This window comes from Haematobia irritans, chromosome 2, assembly GCF_050003625.1.
Source record: "Haematobia irritans isolate KBUSLIRL chromosome 2, ASM5000362v1, whole genome shotgun sequence".
Lineage (NCBI taxonomy): Eukaryota > Metazoa > Arthropoda > Insecta > Diptera > Muscidae > Haematobia > Haematobia irritans.
The window spans coordinates 194,663,152-194,686,876 of NC_134398.1; the positions used below are offsets into that span (position 1 = coordinate 194,663,152).

The following is a 23,725-nucleotide window of genomic DNA, read 5'->3' on the forward strand; positions in this document are numbered from 1 at the left end:
TATTTCCATAGAAAATTTTGTTAAAATTTTATTTCTATAGAATATTTTGTCAAAATTTCATTTCTATAGAAAATTTTGTCAAAATTTTATATTCTACAGAAAATTTTGTAAAAATTTAATTTCTATAGAATTTGTTTGTCAAAATTTTATATTCTATAGAAAATTTTGTCAAAATTTTATTTCTATAGAAAATTTTGTCAAAATTTTATTTCTATAGAAAATTTTGTCAAAATGTTATTGCTATAGAAAATTTTGTAATCATTTTATTTCTAAAGAAAATTTTATCAAAATTTTATTTCTATAGAAAATTTTGAGTATGAATTTTGTTCGGCTTGAGGTCATAGAAACAATCGATTATTGATTTGTTTTAATATTTATTTCCAATATTTCGGTTAGTGCCACTAACCATCATCTGGGATTTTGTATCTACATAAAATACAAAAATTAAATTACATTTAATGTTCACAAAAATCACAATTGTTATTGAAAATATATTTTATCGAAAAATAACTAACTTGAGTTCTTGTGCTGCTGTTTGTTTCGCAATTCACCGTACACTAAACTTCGTTTGTGTCGATGCTTGTTTATAATATGTCGATACATTCTGGCGCATTCTTAAGTGTCTTTTTTGAAATTCATTCTTTTGTCAGGAGAGAGATCTATTATATTGAGCATCTCAAGAGTGTATCTTCGTCTATGATTATTCTCTTGAGCAAGTATGTCGACGTCTGTAAAGTTGGGCTTGTGTCCTGTTGTTGTACAGTGATTTTTTTTGTCAAAATTCGTTTTTATTATTCAACATAGTTGCCTTCAAGAGCGATACAACGATTATAACGAACTTCCAATTTTTTGATACCATTTTGGTAGTACTCCTTCGGTTTTGCCTCAAAATAGGACTCAGTTTCGGCGATCACCTCTTCATTGCAGCCAAATTTTTTCCCTGCGAGCATCCTTTTGAGGTCTGAGAACAAGAAAAAAAGTCGCTGGGGGCCAGATCTGGAGAATACGGTGGGTGGGGAAGCAATTCGAAGCCCAATTCATGAATTTTTGCCATCGTTCTCAATGACTTGTGGCACGGTGCGTTGTCTTGGTGGAACAAAACTTTTTGCTTCTTCATATGGGGCCGTTTTGCCGCGATTTCGACTTTCAAACGCTCCAATAACGCCATATAATAGTCACTGTTGATTGTTTTTCCCTTCTCAAGATAATCGATAAAAATTATTCCATGCGCATCCCAAAAAACAGAGGCCATTACTTTGCCAGCGGATTTTGAGTCTTTCCACGCTTCGGAGACGGTTCACCGGTCGCTGTCCACTCAGCCGACTGTCGTTTGGACTCAGGAGTGTAGTGATGGAGCCATGTTTCATACATTGGCACATATCGACGGAAAAACTCGGGCGTATTACGAGTTAACAGCTGCAAACATCGCGCAGAATCATCAACACGTTGTTGTTTTTGGTCAAATGTGAGCTCGCCCGGCACCCATTTTGCACAGAGCTTCCGCATATCCAAATATTGATGAATGATATGACCAACACGTTCCTTTGATATCTTTAAGGCCTCTGCTATCTCGATCAACTTCATTTTACGGTCATTCAAAATCATTTTGTGGATTTTTTTGATGTTTTCGTCGGTAACCACCTCTTTCGGGCGTCCACTGCGTTCATCGTCCTCCGTGCTCATTGCACCACGCTTGAATTTTGCATACCAATCAATTATTGTTGATTTCCCTGGGACAGAGTCCGGAAACTCATTATCAAGCCAAGTTTTTGCTTCCACCGTATTTTTTCCCTTCAGAAAACAGTATTTTATCAAAACACGAAATTCCTTTTTTTTTCACAATAACAAAAGTTGCTTCACAAAAGACGCTCTATCTCACAAACTAATTGACTTGTTGAGCATTACCCTAAATTAATACTCAACAGTGTGGTCCTAAACATGTGATCGGCACTGTGACTAGCGGATTGCCCTTTTACACATACGTCACATCATACATAGTTGCAATCGCTAGTGACAAATACTCTCTTTCATTGTTGTTGTAATTATTGGCTGAATGTTGCCGAAAGTTTTGCCGGCTTGACTTGAGTGACATTGATATATGTCAAATATTATTAATATGTTTTTTTGCGCCGACACAATAAGATCGCTCCCCGTGGCAAGTGACAATCAAAAAATAAAGTGAACTAAATTAAAGAACCAAAGTGAGATAAACTAAAGGAAAAAAGTGAAATAAATTGTTATTTAATTTTAATTGAATATTTGTTGAAATTAAAGAAAACTTGAAATAACTAAGTTGTAATAAATGAAATAAATAACTGTAAAACCAAACTACCCTGTAAAAAAAAAGGGGAGAAGAAAAGACAAAACTTACCTTTTTGAACTCAAGAATATACTTACCTACAAAAGAAAGCAAAACAAATGGTTAAAACCTAAAACTTACCTGTTAAATAGAAACTTATACTTACCAAATTATACTTAACTTTTTATACCTAAAACTTACCAATTGGAAACCATACACTTACCTTTGTTAAACTGAATAAAACCTAAATCAATAAAAAAAAAAAAAAAAACCAAAACCAAAAACTTGAACTTTTTTAACAAATCGTTTTGTTAATTGGAAAACAAAACATTTTTGGTCCATTCGAACCGAATAGTGAAGTGTTTAAGAATTACAGTGTTTTCAAAACTTTGTACAAATAAAATAATGATCAAATCATTGTGATCAGTGCATAAACGTTGTGAGGCTTGCCAAAATCAATTGAAAAGACAAATATTTGTGTTGAACGAAAAATAAAATTGTGAACCAAATAAATTGAAATAATTACATAACACACAATAAATCAATCGGGACGGTACGGTTTACAAAAACAATAAAATACAAATCCAGAATTTTCTGCAAAACCAAAGTGAGCCAAAGGTGTTCCCGTTTTAACGGTAGAACGCACATCACACACACACATACAAAAACACAAAAGTCAAAGTGAGTACAAGCGTTGTTTTTTGTTCTTTGGCGCGACAAGCCAACGAAATATACTGGGCGCTGCGACTTCAACTCTCTCCGCATGATTTCATCCAAGGAGTTGTTGGTTTTTTTTCTTATATGCTTTGACCCTGTATATTTTGGATGTTTGACCCGTGCAAGCTTTAATTCCGTGGAAAATAGTTTGACCCCTTTTGTCTGAATCTTGCTTTGAGAAAACGTGACCCAATAACAATTAATGAACCGTAGACTCAATTTTAACTGAGACCGAAAAGAATTTAGTGAATCTCAAAACGACCTCATAATTTCCAACGACTTATATTGGTAGCCATTTTGCATGTTGTCTGAGTGAAAAATTACCCAACTCATTTTCTGTTTGTTTATGAGCAAATTAACTTAAGTCCTCGAATTCAAAATGGTTTTTATGTGACTCAAACTGATTGAAGAAAATATTCAAAATAAGAATAAGAACAAAATAAGAATTCAAAATAAGAACTTGAATCTCGGAAGGAAAGATCTGATCTAAACCGAACTCTGAACCGAAATATTGATTGTTTAGTAATCTCTGATGCATAACATAGCTCATTTGTTATGAATCTAAGTTCACTTTTGGAAATTTTTTAATTTTTTGTTTGAATGTGTGATCAAAATTTAAAAAAAAATATGTATATAATTTGTGCTTATTTTCACTTTCACAGTAAATGAGGCCAAAAATATTTTAATTACCCTTGGTTAAAAAAGAAAAATAAATTGAAATTGTTTTGTTTGAAGTTCTTTTAAAATTCCGAAACTTCTGTACTTACCCTCGTATACTCACTCTGACAACACCCCTCGTATACTTTTCTGTGGGTAATTAGCAAACTGACTTAAGTCAATTAAAAATAAATTAGCCAAGTCTTTTGCAAAGTGGTTTAAGTCCGTTTTAACACAACTTTTGAATCATGGAAAACCTTTGATATTTTTAAAATTCAGTGAAAATAAACATCTTGGATATATTTCAATTGGGATATGACCCAGAATATTTATTTTGAACACCACAAGGAAAAGTTTGTTCAGATGGTTTTTTGAACTTTTGCCTTGACCCACGTATATTTGATTTAGCGTCGTCTCTCGCACAATTTTCCTTCGTTAATGTACAAAGTGCCTTAAGTCAAGTGAAGAAAAATTAAACCGATGTTTTGCAAAGTATTTTGAAAGAAACAAAAAAGGGTTTTTTGAAAACCTTTCTTAGTTATTCGTGACCCTTTACAATTCTCATGCATCTATGTTTTCGGAAACGTCTAAATTGTTGTTGAAAGTCGGGCGTAGAAAGAAAATTTTCGGTTAAAGTTTGAATTGTGTGAAATGCTGGAAATTTAATAACATATTTGTTTTTTGGATTGTGGTGAATTTGCTTTGTACACACATTTATTTGCTGTTGAAAAAATAATTTGATTTCACATTAAAGTATTCTATGTTTCATAATGGAAAATTTTTATGGTTGATAACGACTCGAAGTGTGAAAATTGTTTACTTTGACCCAATTACATGAGCGGTTTTTGATTTGTTAAAAATATGTATATTTTATATAATTTTTTGGGGGAGAGATAACTGAAACTTTCAAAGCGGCTACGTATACAAACTACGATAATACTCCCTCGTATACATATTTCCCTCCGGTATTTGACAAAATGACTCAAGTCCAATTGAGATAAATTCTACCATTGATTTGTTTAAATGACCTAAGTCAAAAATTTTATAAAGTCAGATTTTGGGATTAATATCTACAACCATATTATTGAACGTTTCGAATAAATTTTTCACAACGTTCCCCATACATGCAAATTCAAAATTTAGCTAAATTTTTTTAATATTTGAAATTTAAAAAAAAAAAAAAAAAAAAAAAATTGTTTTGGTTGAAGACTCTTATCTAAATTTGGAACCGGTTGGCAATATTCAATTTTCTTTTACTTTTTGGATTTTACTTATTGGATTTTAAGATTTGGCAAAATTTTCGTAAATTTTAAATTGATTTTCTGGTGATATCCGTTGGTAACCGTATCGGTAAATTTTTTCGTATGCTGATAACTCGACCCATTAATTTACAGTGTGATACAAATATCATGTTTGTTCTTGAGGGAAATTTCACTGTGTAAAAACCGTATGTCAAAGGTCGAAATTTGTTGTCTGACTTTACGGCGGTCATATACAAAATAACCCAAGTCATTTTTATTGAAAATTAACTCGTTTTTCCTGAGATAATTTAATTGATATTTTGAAGCTCATTATTGGCGGCTATTGTGAATTTCAAATGTTTCTGTCATTATCGTGGCTTTATTCTGGAACTGACCCGATATCGATGCTATTTCTTCTGGCTCCGATAGTCTTGCCAAAGTGAGCAAGTAATTGGTTATTTAACGTAATTTTCTTCCTATATATACAAATAAATCGTTACTGTTTTTTTTTTTTTTTGCGAAGAACTCTTCAAAATTTTTCGAAAATTTTTGGTAAGCAGTTAAATTTCGCAAAACATATATCAGTTTGTTCATCTTTGCAAAGTTTTGCCGTTTCGAAATTTTGGCTTAAGACCCCAAACTGAGTAAAATGGAGAAAATTATTAGAGAGAAATTTGCCAACAGCATCAATGATTTAAATGATTTCGAGAGCATTTATGCCGTGGCAAAAACTACTGAAAACATTCGGGAACTTGAAGCCCTAAGAGCAGAAGTTGAGACCCTATGGACAAACGTTAAAAAATCATATTTGGATTGTCGCGATCATATTCCACAAGGGGATGAACAGGCTATTGACAAATCAAAACTTCGTACCCACTATAGTGAGGCAATGTCGTCATATAAACGTGTTCTGAGTGCAATTAATGCGGATATAATCGCCTTAAAAGATCAGGTTTCCAAAGAACAGGAAGAAAGGCAATCGTGTGGGACCCCTCCTACTAATAGTGATTTTTCAACAGCATTAAGACTGCCTCCCTGTGACACAGACATTTTCAGAGGGGGATATTCAGCGTGGCCATCTTTTAGGGATTTATTTTCCGCCATTTATATTAACAACTCTCGACTCAGCAATGTCGAAAAACTTTTCCACTTGACCCAAAAAACATCAGGTGAAGCAAGGGAAATAATTAGTAATGTTCCACTCACCAATGACGGGTTTACATTGGCGTGGAAAAATTTGAAAGATCGTTACGAGAACAAAAGAATGCAGGTTAATGAACAATTGAAAATAATTTTTAATTTACCAAATGTTTCCATCGATTCAAGTCAATCGGTTCAAAAGCTGCAACGGACAGTAAATACTTGTATTCAAACTTTAGAATCATTGGGTATAGAAGTCAAGCAATGGGACCCGATCTTAATTTATCTTTGTTCTGCAAAGTTACCAAGACCCTTTCTTGAAGAATTCGAAAGTTCTTTAGAGGATTGCAAGACTCTTCCAACTTGGCATCGATTCGATCTTTTTTTGACTCATAAATTCAAAACTCTCGAGTCAGTGGGAAATATAAAGCCAATTTTCAGTAGGCAATATCAGGATAAGTTCGAAAGCCATCGTTATAAACCAGATAAAGGGAAATTTGTCAATAGTTTTCAAACGAACATCTCACAAAAAGCCCAATACAACGGGGGTAAAAATAAGTTCGATTCTAAATTATCGTCCAAAAATAAGAGTCCAAACAAACAAAATTGCCCACTTTGTAAAGAAAGGCACTTCATTCGGGATTGTCCGAAATTTATTGAGAAAACTGTGAACGACAGAATTCATGTGGTTAAAATCTCTCATCTTTGTTATAATTGTCTTTCGTCCAGTCATGGAATTAAAGACTGCAAAAGCAACTACACTTGTCGAGAATGTAAGATGCGGCATCACACAATGTTACACAAGGGAACCGAAACCCAATCTAGTAGTCATGACCCAATAAGAGACGTAGCACGACCTAGCACTAGTGCTTCGGCTCTAACAACACAAATACAGTCCACTCCAAACATGGAAAACAACATTACAACTTTGACCCTTCAAGATGATCAAACTTGTGCGTATCATCCCAGGGGTACATTACTTTTCACAGCTTTGGTCCAAATCGAATCTCGCGGACAATTGTTCAATGCCAGAGCGATAATAGACTCTGGATCTCAATCAACTTTTATATCTGAAAAACTTAAAAATAAATTTTGTTTGCCAACTAGACGAAATTTAGTTCATATCACGGGAGTTAGTGAGATGTTGGCAGAAACTTCTACGAAAGCTTGTCTTTTCAATTTACATTCTCGTCTAGACCCTAGTTTCCATTTAGAAGTTTGGGCTCCTGTTTTGCGGACCCTTCCGTCAAATTTACCAGCACAAAACCTAGATCTAGCACAACTTAGGGATGTTGTCAACCTTGATTTGGCAGATCCAAAATTCTACATCAGTCAACCCGTTGATCTTCTAATTGGAATGGATATAGGACCCTTAATTTTTGATATTGAAACTCCTATGAAATCAATCGGCTCTTTGTTGGCTCAACATACCGTTTTTGGGTGGATTGTTGGTGGTCCAATAATTCAAGAAAAGGTGAACAAACACCGAATTTCTTTACACAACACTGTTTCCATTGAAAATATTCTCACTCGTTTTTGGGAGGTGGAGGAAATCCCAAAAAAGATTTTGAGATCAGAAGATGATTCATTTTGCGAATTAAACTTCAAAAACACTACAAAGCGTAATGAACAGGGCAGATATATTGTGACCCTCCCATTTAAAAATTGTGAAGAATTAGGAAATTCTCGAAATATCGCAATGGCACAATTTTTCCGAATGGAGAGGAAGTTAATGAAGACTCCCGATATAAAGGCACAATATGATCAAACAATCTTAGAATATTTGGAACTTGGGCACATGAGAAAAATTTCGCCTCGAGAAATCACGAAGACTCCGAATTATTATTTGCCGCATCATGCGGTAATTAAGCCTGATCGGTTGACAACAAAACTTCGAGTGGTTTTCAACGCTTCAAGCCCTTCGTCAAACAAGCGAAGTCTTAATGATAATTTGTTTACTGGACCCATTCTCCAGCAAGATCTTGTATTACAAATTTTGAAATGGAGATTCTTTAAGTACGTTTATAGTGCGGATGTCACAAAGATGTACAGACAAATTCTGCTCGACAAAAATCAGACTCAATATCAGCGTATACTTTTTAGAAAATCTCCCACAGACCCCTTAGAAGACTTTGAGCTCTTAACAGTCACTTTTGGAGTTAACTGCGCGCCATTCCTGGCAATCCGGACACTTCTTCAACTTGCAGAAGATGTGGCGGACAAATATCCCATTGCATCAAAAATTATACGAGAAAATTTATACGTAGATGATGTTTTAGCTGGCGCACACACTATAGAGGAAGCTATTAAATCTCGTCAAGAGTCAATTCTAGCTTTGGACTCTGCGGGTTTTAAACTAATGAAGTGGTCATCTAATAATCATAACGTCATTCAAGATTTGCCTTCGGAACAATTGCTTCCACTAAACTGGTTGGAGTTATCTGAGGACTCATCAACCAAGACTCTAGGAGTTAGGTGGAACATATCGGGGGATTATTTCACTTTTAATCAGCCAACTATAGAAGTTAGGCCAAATTATACCAAAAGAGAAGTTTTATCCTTTATTGCAAAATTATTTGACCCTTGTGGATGGTTAGCTCCAGTCGTTGTAGTGGCCAAATTGGTTATGCAGCAGATATGGCTGGACAAAATCGACTGGGATGACTCATTGAAAACTATTACGCTCATGAATTGGCAAAATTTCGTAAAAAACAGTGGCGCTATTGATTCTGTCAAAATTCCTAGATGGATTAATTATATCCCAAGCTCAAAAATAGAGATTCACGGTTTTTGCGATGCATCCGAGAGTGCATATGGGGCAGCTTTATACATTCGTGTTGAACTCCAAGATAACCAAGTAGAAACTCATCTGATTGCTGCTAAGACCCGAGTTGCCCCAATTAAAAAGATTTCATTGCCCCGACTCGAGTTGTGCGGAGCAGTTTTACTTTCTAAATTAGCATCAGCAACCATTACAAATCTTCAAATTTCAAATTTCTCAACCCAGTTTTGGACAGATTCTACAATAGTGTTAGCGTGGTTGAAAAAGCCTCCATGTGCGTGGAGTACATTTGTGGGAAATCGTGTTTCTGAAATTCTGGAAAATGTTGGCAACGATAAATGGCAACATGTTGACTCCGAAGATAACCCAGCTGATGTAGCTAGCAGAGGTTGTACACCTTCTGAATTAAAAACTCATCATTTATGGTGGCATGGACCACAATGGTTGAAACTGCCTAGAGATAGATGGCCGAAATTTGAAATGTTGGGAGACACAAATTTAGAAACAAAGACTGTGAAGGTTTTAACTGCTTCCACTTTTGAAGACCCTTTGATGCGATTCTCTTCACTACCACGAGCTTACCGGGTAATGAGTTATGTTTTACGGTTTTGGAGAAACACCGGGCAAAATAGATCACATCTTAGAATTTCGACCCAGGAGATAACTCCAGAAGAAATTCAAGAAGCCAAACGACGGTTGCTCATTATCACTCAAAGTCAATATTTTGCACACGAATACACTAACTTAGTGAAGAAAATAAAAATTGCGTCTACTAGTAGTTTATTGACAATGAACCCATTTATTGACTCAAGTGGAATTATGCGGTCAAATGGGCGACTTGTTCAATCTCCTGTTCTAAGTTATAACGAAAGACATCCCATTCTTTTGCCATACGATGCTCGCTTTACACAACTTTTGGTTGAGTTTACACATAAGGTTACTCTTCATGGTGGAAATCAACTTATGACCCGAGTATTGAGATCCGAATTTTGGATTTTCAGGTTAAAACCATTGATAAAGAAAGTTATACACAACTGTAAGATATGTATTCTGTATAAACGACACACACAATCTCAAATTATGGCATCTCTGCCTCCTGAACGTACGTTACTCTCAAGACCGTTCACAAATACTGGGGTCGATTTTGCAGGACCCTTCCATATAAAAAATTATAAAACCCGCGTATGTTTAATAACAAAGGGTTATATTTGCATATTTGTATGTTTCGCTACTAAAGCCATTCATTTGGAAGTCACTAGTGACCTATCATCGGAAGCTTTTCTTGCAGCGTTTGCTCGCTTTATCGCTCGCCGCGGATGTCCGTCGTGTATATATTCAGACAACGGAAAAAACTTTGTAGGAGCAGCTGAACTGCTTAAAAAGGATCGTCTTGTATTTATAAAAAATTTGCAAATCCAAACTGTTCAACAAAATTCACATCATAATCTTACATGGAAATTTATACCTCCAGGTGCACCACATATGGGTGGCTTATGGGAGGCAGGAGTAAAATCTTTAAAGACCCACTTACGCAAGTACATTCCAACAATGAGTTTTACCTTTGAAGAACTTTCTACAATACTGGCCCGTATAGAAGCTTGTCTGAATTCCAGACCTTTAAGTAAGTCTAGTGAAGATCCGAATGATTTTTCTCCATTGACTCCTGGGCATTTTTTGATTGCCACTTCCATGCTTGCTCCTCCGGAGCCTAACGTCTCAGACGAAGATATAACCTTAGCAAATCGATGGAAACGCCTTAAGATAGTTTCCCAATATTTCTGTATGCGTTGGAAATCTGAATATCTCCGAGAACTGCATCGTCGTACTAAGTGGAAATATCCTCAGGATAACCTTGAGGAAAATGATCTTGTTGTCGTACGAGATGATAGGTTTCCTCCAACGGATTGGGTTATGGGTCGTATTGAGAAAACATATCCTGGTTCTGACCAAAAAAACCGCGTAGTAGACATTCGGACCGTGAATGGAGTAATAAGCAGACCAATTACTAAACTCGTCAAACTTTTTTCCGCGTGACTAGGCTGTTGCGCAACTATCAACAAAACAAGGTACTCGCAGCATTTTTTCATTTCAGATATGGCAGCTTATTTACCCCGTGTGGAGAATGCAAGCGAAGGTCGCCGCGGTCTAGATCGGTTAGGCCGGTCAAATCAACGGCTACAACCTCAGCGGCAGCGCTCAAACAACGTCCGGAATGGCCATGTTGACCGGCGAGGCAGACCCACATTTTGGCAGTACTCTTGCGGTATTTGTCAAGAAGACCATGCCCTCAGTTCATGTCCTAGATTTCGGGAGAAGACACCATCACAGCGATATGAGACGGTAGAGCGGAGGGGATATTGTCGAAACTGTCTCGCACGAAGCCACCTGACCCCTGACTGTCCGTCCATTACAGGGTGCCGCCAATGTGATCAACGCCATCACACTCTCTTGCATGGAGCCCCTCAACACGAAGATCCTTTGCGACCTGCTCATCTTTTTGGGGGGTTACCTGAAGCGCCAGCGCAGCGGGCAGAATCAAGTTCTTTTAGGTGGGATCTGGTTTTTGTCCCCACAGCTATAGTTCGGGTGTCAGAAGATGAGGTAGATCGTTATACCACAATTCGAGCGCTCATCTGTCAATCGTCTACCATGTCCAAGATAGCCTACTCTACGTTTCGCCGCATTGGACTGCGGTCCTTTACTTATCAGGGACAAAGGTTCACCAGTTTTAAATTGATGCCTCGCAAAACTAACAGTACTTGGGCTTTAAGAGTTAATGCGCTAATTACGGACACTCTACCAACCAGACCCTATTCGGACCCTATGATCGATGACCCGACCCGTGACTTGCCACAGGATACGTTAGCCGACATGGACCCGCGGTCTAACTCACCAATCGACTTGGAACTAGGGGCAGACGTGTTCCCCGCGCTTCGAAGGGACGGTCATGTCCATACCGGCCTTGGAGATGTCTATGCATACCAAACAACACTTGGCTACATAATTTTGGGTCCTATTCGAAATATGCCTAGACAGTAAGAAAAGGTAACACTTGTCATGGGGGGCCAGAATGTTGAGCATTACCCTAAATTAATACTCAACAGTGTGGTCCTAAACATGTGATCGGCACTGTGACTAGCGGATTGCCCTTTTACACATACGTCACATCATACATAGTTGCAATCGCTAGTGACAAATACTCTCTTTCATTGTTGTTGTAATTATTGGCTGAATGTTGCCGAAAGTTTTGCCGGCTTGACTTGAGTGACATTGATATATGTCAAATATTATTAATATGTTTTTTTGCGCCGACACAATAAGATCGCTCCCCGTGGCAAGTGACAATCAAAAAATAAAGTGAACTAAATTAAAGAACCAAAGTGAGATAAACTAAAGGAAAAAAGTGAAATAAATTGTTATTTAATTTTAATTGAATATTTGTTGAAATTAAAGAAAACTTGAAATAACTAAGTTGTAATAAATGAAATAAATAACTGTAAAACCAAACTACCCTGTAAAAAAAAAGGGGAGAAGAAAAGACAAAACTTACCTTTTTGAACTCAAGAATATACTTACCTACAAAAGAAAGCAAAACAAATGGTTAAAACCTAAAACTTACCTGTTAAATAGAAACTTATACTTACCAAATTATACTTAACTTTTTATACCTAAAACTTACCAATTGGAAACCATACACTTACCTTTGTTAAACTGAATAAAACCTAAATCAATAAAAAAAAAAAAAAACCCAAAACCAAAAACTTGAACTTTTTTAACAAATCGTTTTGTTAATTGGAAAACAAAACAGACTTACAGACGTCAAATTTTGACACGAATCATTTGAAGGTTGGTACTATATAAAAATAATACGCATTTAATACTAGCGACGCCATCTATGTGTCAGACTGGGGACTTATCAGCCAACCTATTAAGTGTACTGAGTTTGGTCCCCACTCTGATTTGAAAAAATTCTCCAAATGAAAGGCCAGAATAAATTTTGGTTCAGATTTAGATATAGCTCTCTTATACATCCTCGCCCGATTTGCCCTAATATTTCAATAGAACTCACACGAAACCGCTGCATTGATTTCGCATTAGTTCTTCAGTTGTGATGGATACACTTTTCAAATATTTTTTCGAAATTTCTATTAATTTATTTGTTATTGCTGAGTTTTGTGCTCAGGAAAACTCCGAAAATTTGAATTTATTGGTAACTGCGTAAAATAAAGGATTTTTGGGAACCCCTAAAAAGAACTTCATGTGAAGAGAAAATTAAATCCATCTCCAGAAGAGCATTTTTGGACGTACTTTAAAAGTAATGGTTTAGGAAGAACTTAGTGTAAGATTTAAATTGTTTATCGAGATGGAGTATATATTCTTGTAATTCGCTGCCACCAAAGGACCTTAGGTGGTAGCGAAACTGGTTGTGTAGGGTATAATATAGTCGGCTCCTCCCGACTCTTCTCTACGTGTATTTACTTATTACATGTTATATTCTCCAATTACTGCATTACATTGCATACTCATTTTAAATTTACAACGAATATCAACAGATTGACCCAATTTCATTCAACGTTAATATAGCTCTGAATCTATACGAGTATCAACACATCTGTCCATAAATTTAATGCCAAGCACATTTTCATTCATTTATTTGCATAAAAATTTTTTGGCACATAATATTGTCATAATTCATTATAATGTACAATTAAATATGCATCACAGATACAGATACATACAAATATTGTAATATATTTATTATTAAAATATTTACATAAAGCATATTTTAATAAATTTTACTGCATTGATTAGAAAACCTCAAAAGAGCAAAAACTATTGAACTTCATAATGGATGCCTTTAACTTACAAATTACAAATTTTTTCTGGTCAATAGCTATGAAAGGGAAATAACTGGATTAAATGGAATCAAATAAATATTTTGTCGATAATTGTAAAAGGGAAATACGTAATTGAATTAAATGGAATATTCTTTAAATTCAGATTTGAATGTGTTTTTTCGGTATTGAATGTTTGACTTATTTCTGAGGTTTATGATTCTTATGTCGATTAGTTTTGCTAGAAGAAAAAGTAAATGACTACAAAAATATTAGAAATTAGAAATTGGGATTTGTTATTTGCCTTTACACAATATAAGTGAACTGTTTTTTTGACTAAAGCTTTAAATTTAATGGGAAATTGTGTGAAATGGAAAGTAAAACCCAAGAAAGAGCTTATTTTAGTCAGGAGGACCGTATCAAAATGTTTAGTCTTTCCTAGGTATTATAAAATTAAAACTAGGATACAGATCTCACTTATCGAATTTTTATTCTCTTTTTGCTATATATTAACACAGCTATAAATAATAAATAAAAGTCACCAAAAATACAAATTATAGCAGTTACTTTTTTTAAGATTCGTGATCTAAATTAAAAAACATAGTATTTTAAAAGCAAAGATTATGAAAATTTTACAAAATTTTCAGAAGAATGTTGACAAATTTTTCTGTAGCAATAAAATTTTGAGAAATTTTTCTGTAGAAATAAAATTTTGAGAAAATTTTCTGTAGGAAGAAAATAAAAAAATAAAAATAAATAAAAAAAAAAATTGACAAATTTTTCTATAGAAATAAAATATTGACAAAATTTTCTGTAGAAGTAAAATTTTGACAAAATTTTCTATAGGAATACAATGTTGACAAAATTTTCTATAGAAATAAAATTTCACAAAATTTTGTATAGAAATAAAATTTGGACAAAATTTCCTATGGAAATAAAATTTTGACAAAATTTTCTATAGAAATAAAATTTTAACAAAATTTTCTATAGAAATAAAATTTTGTTTTGTTTGTTATTGTTGGCTTCTCTTCAATCGTTATTGTTGTTTTTTTAAGCTACAAGTGTAGCTTAACCAACAGAGGAAAAGTATGCTTGTCAAATTTATTTGGGCAAAGCCCTATGGACTGCAAGATGGTTGGATGTACAGCTGTTTCGGAATTACCACATTCCTCATCAGCATCCTCTACTTGCAGCAAAACTATCAACCAATTATCAGAATAAATTCGGGTAATTCACTCAACCCAAAGTGAACTACACTTGAACCTCCCGAAAAAGGGTTTGATAGTCGGCTACTGCCTAAACAAATTTGCCAGCATATCTCTTTTTCCTTTGCCAAACTTTGATAAAATTTTCTATTGAAATAAAATTTTGAAAAAATTTTCTATTGAAATAATATTTTGAGAAAATTTTCTATAGAAATAAAATTTTGACAATTTTTCTATAGAAATAACATTTTGAGAAAATTGTTTTATAGAAATAAAGTTGTGATAAAGATTTTCTATAGAAATAAAGGTTTGAAGACATTTTCTATAGAAATAAAATTTGACAAAATTATGCATAGAAATAAAATTTTGACAACATTTTCTGTAGAATGAAAATTTTGAAAAATGTTGACGAATTTTCCGTAGAAGTAAAATTTTGAAAAATTTTTTTGTAGCACTAAAATTTTGACAAAATTTTCTGTAAAAATAAAATTTTGGAAAAATTTTCAATGGAAATAAAACTTTGAGAAAATTTTCTATAGTAATAAAATTTTGACAAAATTTCCTATAAAAATAAAATTTTGTATTGAAATAAAATTTTGAGAAAATTTTCTATAGTAATAAAATTTTGACAAAATTTTGTATTGAAATAAAATTTTGAGAAAATTTTCTATTGAAATAAAATTTTGAGAACATTTGCTAAAGAAATAAAATTTTGACAAAATTGTTTTATAGGAATAAAATTGTGATAAAGATTTTCTATAGAAATAAAAATTTGATGACATTTTCTATAGAAATAAAATTTGCAAAATTATGTATAGAAAGAAAATTTTGACGAATTTTTCTGTAGCAATAAACTTTTGACAAAAGTTTTCTGTAGCAATAAAATTTTGACAAAATTTTCTGTAGATATGAATTTTTGGGAAAATTTTCAATAGAAATAAAACTTTGACAAAATTTCCTATAGAAATAAAATTTCCTATAGAACTAAAATTGTGACATAATTCTCTATAGAAATAAAATTTCACAAAATTTTGTATAGAAATAAATTTTTGACAAAATTTCCTATATAAATAAAATTTTGACAAAATTTCCTATTGAAATAAAATTTTGAGAAAATTTTCTATAGAAATTAAATTTTTACATCATTTGCTATAGAAATAACATTTTCACAAAATTGTTTTATAGAAATAAAATTGTGATAAAGATTTTCTATAGAAATAAAAGTTTGATGAGATTTTCTATAGAAATAAAATTTGCAAAATTATGTATAGAAAGAAAATTTTGACCAATTTTGACGAATTTTTCTGTAGCAATAAAATTTTGACAAAATTTTTCTGTAGCAATAAAATTTTGACAAAATTTTCTGTAGAAATGAATTTTTGGGAAAATTTTCTATAGAAATAAAACTTTGACAAAATTTCCTACAGAAATAAATAAATAAAATTGTGACATAATTTTCTACAGAAATAAAATTTCACAAAATTTTGTATAGAAATAAAATTTTGACAAAATTTTCTATTGAAATAAAATTTTGAGAAAATTTTCTATAGAATTTAAATTTTTACATCATTTGCTATAGAAATAACATTTTCACAAAATTGTTTTATAGAAATAAAATTGTGATAAAGATTTTGTATAGAAATATAATTTTGAGAAAATTTTCTATAGAAATAAAATCTTACAAAAGTATCTATAGAAATAAAATTTTGACTGAATTTCGTATAGAAATAAAATTTTGAAAAAATTATTTATAGAAATAAAATTTTGAGAAAGTTTTCTATAGAAATAAAATTTTAAGAAAGTTTTCCATAGAAATAAAATTTTGGCAACATTTTTGTAAAACACAATCTTGACAAAATGGTCTATTGAAAAAAAAAATGAGAATATTTTCTATAGGAATAAAATTTTCTGTGGAAATAAAATTTTGAGAAAATTTTCTATAGAAATTCAATTTCCTTAGAAATAAAATTCATTTTCTTTAGAAATAAAAAATTTGACAAAATATAGGAATAACATTTTTACAAAATTTTAAATAGAAACTAAATTTTGACAAAATTTTCTATGGAAATCAAATTTTGAGAATATTTTGTGTAGAAATTAAATTTTGATAACATATTCTATAGAAATAAAATTTTCTATAGAAATAATATTTTGACAAAATTTTCTATAGAAATAGTATTTTCTAAAGAATTGGCTATACAAGGCTTTCTTTGGGAATAACATTTTGACTAAATTTTTTATTGAAATAAAATTTTGAAAAAATTTTCAATAGAAATTAAATTTTGACATTATTTGCTATAGAAGTAATATTTTGACAAAATTGTTTTATAGAAATAAAATTGTGAGAAAGATTTTCTATAGAAATACAATTTTGAGAAAATTTTCTATAGAAATAAAATGTTACAAAATTATCTATAGAAATTAAATTTTGACAAAATTTTCTACGGAAATAGAATTTTGACAGAATTTCCTATAGAAATAAAATTTTGACAAAATTGCTTATAAAGGGTGATTCTTTTGAGGTTAGGATTTTCATGCATTAGTATTTGACAGATCACGTGGGATTTCAGACATGGTGTCAAAGAGAAAGATGCTCAGTATGCTTTGACATTTCATCATGAATAGACTTACGATCTGCCACAACGTCGAATTTTCAGTGAATGGGCCCTAGAAAAGTTGGCAGAAAATCCGCTTTTTTATCGACAAATTTTGTTCAGCGATGAGGCTCATTTCTGGTTGAATGGCTACGTAAATAAGCAAAATTGCCGCATTTGGAGTGAAGAGCAACCAGAAGCCGTTCAAGAACTGCCCATGCATCCCGAAAAATGCACTGTTTGGTGTGGTTTGTACGCTGGTGGAATCATTGGACCGTATTTTTTCAAAGATGCTGTTGGACGCAACGTTACGGTGAATGGCGATCGCTATCGTTCGATGCTAACAAACTTTTTGTTGCCAAAAATGGAAGAACTGAACTTGGTTGACATGTGGTTTCAACAAGATGGCGCTACATGCCACACAGCTCGCGATTCTATGGCCATTTTGAGGGAAAACTTCGGAGAACAATTCATCTCAAGAAATGGACCGGTAAGTTGGCCACCAAGATCATGCGATTTGACGCCTTTAGACTATTTTTTGTGGGGCTACGTCAAGTCTAAAGTCTACAGAAATAAGCCAGCAACTATTCCAGCTTTGGAAGACAACATTTCCGAAGAAATTCGGGCTATTCCGGCCGAAATGCTCGAAAAAGTTGCCCAAAATTGGACTTTCCGAATGGACCACCTAAGACGCAGCCGCGGTCAACATTTAAATGAAATTATCTTCAAAAAGTAAATGTCATGGACCAATCTAACGTTTCAAATAAAGAACCGATGAGATTTTGCAAATTTTATGCGCTTTTTTTTAAAAAAAAGTTATCAAGCTCTTAACAAATCACCCTTTAGAAATAAAATTTTCAGAAAATTTTTTATAGAAATAAAATTTTGAGAAAGCTTCCTATAGAAATAAAATTTTGAGAAAGTTTTCTATAGAAATAAAATTTTGGCAAATTTTTTTATAAAATACAATCTTGACAAAATGGTCTATTGAAAAAAATTTTGAGAACATATTCTATAGGAATAAAATTTTTTGTGGAAATAAAATTTTGAGAAAATTTTCTATCGAAATTTAATTTATTCCATAGAAGTAAAAATTTTGATAACATTTTCTATAGAAATAAAAATTTTGACAAAATTTTCTATAGATATAAAAATTTTGACAAAATTTCCTATAGAAATAAAATTTTGACAAAATGTTCTATAGAAATTACATTTTTACAAAATTTTCTATAGAAATTAAATTTTGAGAATATTTTATATAGAAATTAAATTTTGACAACATTTGCACCACGGGAGGCATAGTGGTGCAATGGTTAGTATGCCCGCCTTGCATACACAAAGTCGTGGGTTCGATTCCTGCTACGACCGAACACCAAAAAGTTTTTCAGCGGTGGATTATCCCACCTCAGTAATGCTGGTGACATTTCTGAGGGTTTCAAAGCTTCTCTAAGTGGTTTCACTGCAATGTGGAACGCCGTTCGGAATCGGCTATAAAAAGGAGATCCCTTGTCACTGAGCTTAACATGGAATCGGGCAACACTCAGTGATAAGAGAGAAGTTCACCAATGTGGTATCACAATGGACTGAATAGTCTAAGTGAGCCTGATACATCGGCTGCTTCCTAACCTAAACTTCTATAGAAATAAAATTTGCTATAGAAATAATATTTTGACAAAATTTTCTATAGAAATAAAATGTTCTATAGAATTTTCTATACATGGTTTTCTGTGGGAATAAAATTTCCACAAAATTTTCTATAAAAATAAAATTTTGACACATTTTTGCCATAGAAATAAATTTTTTCTATAGAAATAAAATTTTTACAAAATTTTCCATAGAAATTTGACAACATTTTCTAATGAAATAAAATTTGTTGACATACATTTCTCGAGAAATAAAATGTTGACAATATTTTCTATAGACATAACATTTTGACAAAATGTTCTATAGAAATATTTTTTTGTACGAAAATGCTTTGTTAATATATTGCAAATGCAAAAAGGGAAAGAAAATAATTAATAAGTTTATGCGGCCTATGTATAAGGATAGATTTAAAATGTCCTTATGAATCCTTAAATCCTTGATGGGAAGGATCCTAATCAATGTTTTGTTTGAGTGTAGGTTAAGTTAGGTTAGGTTATGTGGCAGCCCGATATATCAGGCTCACTTTGACTATTCAGTCCATTGTGATATCACAGTGGTGAACTTCTCTCTTTGTTTGAGTGTAGGTCGTCTATCCATGAAAAAATCCACCATTACCTTCGGGATTATTTAATATCTACGAAGGAAAATCTGCCAGTCAAGTGATTATCACATGAATGCAATTAACTTAATCACTCACTAACAAAGAAAAAACCATTAAAATTATTCAACATGATTCAGTCATAGTCACCTTCGACTTGATGTTTTCAACCAGCAAATTAGTCAAATGGGAAAATGTAAAATTTTTTAAAAAATCAGGCTAATATGTGATAGCAATGACAGTGCAGTGCACTATCATAGCCACAAATAACCAGCCCATGGTTCATACATCATCATCATTATAAATATCAAACAAAAAATATATGCTATTTTTGAAAGCACGCGCCTAGTGGTGGCTTGATGCAATAATCATGTAAATACACGAATAGAGAGATAGAAAATAAAAACGGCCACAATACCCGGTGGACTTTTAATAGCAAAACCGTGAAAAACCTTTGTGTTGTGAAAATGCAAGCGGAAAAACTGCTATGAGATCTATAGATGTTTTTTTTTTTTTTTAACAGATAATCAAGAAATTTATTAATAAATATGGCAAAAAGGCGAAAAATATACATCATCACCGTCACTAGCATGAAAAAATGCACTAGATATTCACTGGTCGATTAAGCAGCCATAGAGAAACTTTGACAATGACATTGTTGATTTGTTGTTGTGGTAGCAGGTTTTTGCAGTTTGTTTTCTTCTTTTTTTTTTATTGAAAAGCCATTGTGAATTAAAGATTGTGCAAATAAATGAAATATTAACAAATGAATATCATATATATAACAGGTGGCTTGGCATGCGATGAGGCATTTAGGGTAGAATTTTAATGGCCATTGCAGGGTTTAGGTCTTTTAAAATGAAGCGAAATGAATATATCAGAAAAAAATACGTCAATTAGGAAATTCGGCTTGGATGAATGAAGCTTTTAATAGGAAACCCTCAATTCAGCCTAGCTGAATAACAATTTTCTATGGAAAAAAACTTCAATTCAGCTTTGCTGAATCAAGTTTTCTATAGGGAAGCTTCAATTCAGCCTGGCTGAATAAAGTTTTCTACATGAAAACTTCAATTCAGCTTGGCAGATCCTATTTTGGTATTTTATTATTTCTGCAGAAAATTTTCTCAAAATTTAATTTCTATAGACATTTTTTTCAAAATTTTATTTCTATAAATTTTGTATAAGAAAATTTCAATTCAGGCTGGCTGAGTAAAGTTTTCTATAGAAAAACTTCAATTTAGTTTGACTGAATAAAGTTTTTTATAGGAAAAACTTCAATTCATTATAAGAAAATTTCAATTCAGGCTGGCTGAATAAAGTTTTCTATAGAAAAACTTCAATTTAGCTTGGCTGAATAAAGTTTTTTATACGAAAAACTTAAATTCATTCTGGTTGAATAATGTTTTCTTTAGGAAAACTTCAATTCAGCTTGGCTGAATATAGTTTTCTAAAGGAAAACTTCAATTAAGCCTAGCTGAATAAAGTTTTCTATAGCAAAACTTCAATTCAGCCTAGGTGGATAAATTTTTCTGTAGGAAAGCTTAATTTCAGCCTGGCTGAATAAATTTGGTATAAGAAAATTTCAATTCAGCCTGGCTGAATAAAGTTTTCTATAGAAAAACTTCATTTTAGCTTGGCAGATCCTATTTCTGTATTTTATTATTTCTGTAGAAATTTTTCTCAAAATTTAATTTCTATATAATTTTTTTCAAAATTTTATTTCTATAAATTTTGTATAAGAAAATTTCAATTCATGCTGGCTGAATAAAGTTTTCTATAGAAAAACGTCAATTTAGCTTGGCTGAATAAAGTTTTTTATACGAAAAACTTCAATTCATTCTGGTTGAATAATGTTTTCTTTAGGAAAACTTCAATTCACCCTGGCTGAATATAGTTTTCTAAAGGAAAACTTCAATTCAGCTTGGCTGAATATAGTTTTCTAAAGGAAAACTTCAATTCAGCTCGGCTGAATAAAGTTTTCTATAGGAAAACTTCAATTCAGCCTATAGAAAAACGTCAATTTAGCTTGGCTGAATAAAGTTTTTATACGAAAAACATCAATTCATTCTGGTTGAATAATGTTTTCTTTAGGAGAACTTCAATTCAGCCAGGCTGAATATAGTTTTCTAAAGGAAAACTTCAATTCAGCTTGGCTGAATATAGTTTACTAAAGGAAAACTTCAATTCAGCTCGGCTGAATAAAGTTTTCTATAGGAAAACTTCAAAAATTTTTCTGTAGGAAAACTTAATTTCAGCCTGGCTGAATAAATTTTGTATAAGATAATTTCAATTCAGCCTGGCTGAATAAAGTGCTCTGAATAAATTTTTCTGTAGGAAAACTTAATTTCAGCCTGGCTGAATAAATTTTGTATAAGAAAATTTCAATTCAGCCTGGTTGAATAAAGTTTTTTATAGAAAAACTTCATTTTAGCTGGGCAGATCCTATTTCTGTAGAAAATTTTCTCAAAATTTCATTTCTATAGAAAAATTTTTCAAAATTTTATTTCTATAAATTTTGTATAAGAACATTTCAATTCAGCCTGGCTGAATAAAGTTTTCTATAGAAAAAATTCAATTTAGCTTAACTGAATAAAGTTTTATACGAAAAACTTCAATTCATTCTGGTTGAATAATGTTTTCTTTAGGAAAACTTAAATTCGGTCTGACTGAATTAAGTTTTCGTAAGGAAAACTTCTTTTCAGCATTGCTGAATAAAGTTTTCGTAGGGAAAACTTCATTTCAGCCTTGCTGAATAAAGTTTTTCAAGTGAGCCCGACTGAATTCAGCGTGACTGAATAGAGTTTTCTAAGGGAAAATTCAGCCTGCCTGAATAAAGTTTTCTTTTTTCAATTCAGTCTAGCTGCTGAATAAAGTTTGTAAAATTTCTATTTATTTATTTTTTTAATTTTCTATAGAAAAACTCTAATTCAGCTTGGCCGATTATAGTTTTCTAGTAGAAAATGGCTGAATAAAGTTTTCTGTAAAAAAAATTTAATTCAGGATAGCTGAAAAAAGTTTTCTATAGGAAAACTTCAATTCAGCCTGACTGAGTAAAGTTTTCTATAGAAAAACTTCAATTTAGCTTGGCTGAATAAAGTTTTTTTATAGGAAAAACTTCAATTAATTCTGGTTGAATAATGTTTTCTTTAGGATAATTTCAATTCTCTCTTGCTTAATAAAGTTTTCGTAGGGAAAACTTCATTTCAACCTTGCTGAATAAAGGAAAACTTCAATTCAGTCCGTCCGAATAAAGTCTTCTATAGGAAAACTTCAATTCAACCTGGCCGAAAACTCCAATTCAGCCTGGCTGAATAAAGGAAAACTTAAATTCTGCCTGGCTGAACAAAGTTTTCTATAGAAAAACTTCAATTCAGCCTGGCTAAATGAAGGAATTAACATTTCAATTCTTTCTAGCTGCAAATCTTTTTCCATTTAATATAATTTTCTCACTGTAATTTTCCCTTTTTCCAACTGATTAAACAAAGAATTTTAATTGAACGGAATGTCATGAAAGTACACTCATTTTCGGGCATTTTATCTTTCGTCTCTTAAAACATTAAATGTTTTCATGCCTTTACTTAATGGGTTTTATACGTAAACCCCAATAAAAGGGGCATTTAAATCTGTATCAAAATCTCATAAGAATTTTCCATGTTTTTCCACATCATAAAGTCTTTTCGTGCATATAAAAAGCACAATAATTCTTAAAATTGTAATTAACCATTGTTCGACGTATTAACTATGAAGCAGCTTCTCTTTTTCCACATCTGTGGATATTGGGGGAAAATCCTTGTGATTTCGTATCGCATATGTGCATTTGGCCAATTAAATTCGATGGAATTTTATGCATCTTTTCATCAATTCTTCTTTTCATTTGTATTCATATCGGTTGCACTTGCAGTTCTTGTCTTCAGATTGAAACTGGGCTATGTTCATTAAGAGGAGAAAATGTAATTCATAACTATAAGGCTGAATAATGTTTACATTAGAAAATCTTTTATTCAGTTTAGGTA

General features: G+C 32.2%; 2 protein-coding genes across 3 annotated transcripts in view; both read left to right on the forward strand.

Moving 5' to 3' along the window:
- LOC142226879 (uncharacterized) overlaps positions 1–23,725 on the forward strand; it is a 94,362-nt gene that overhangs the window by 5,976 nt on the left and 64,661 nt on the right. The gene's annotated exons all lie outside the window — the stretch shown is intronic.
- Positions 1,900–12,570, forward strand: LOC142226880 (uncharacterized). The gene is made up of 2 exons (XM_075297121.1): positions 1,900–2,980; positions 10,929–12,570. Exon 2 carries the CDS (start codon positions 10,931–10,933, stop codon positions 11,873–11,875), a length of 945 nt encoding a protein of 314 aa, XP_075153236.1. The 5' UTR covers positions 1,900–2,980; positions 10,929–10,930; the 3' UTR covers positions 11,876–12,570.

What these genes read in the sequence shown, in the direction of transcription:
- LOC142226880 (XM_075297121.1), top strand. Translation starts at nt 10,931, where the DNA reads ATGGCAGCTTATTTACCCCGTGTGGAGAATGCAAGCGAAGGTCGCCGC.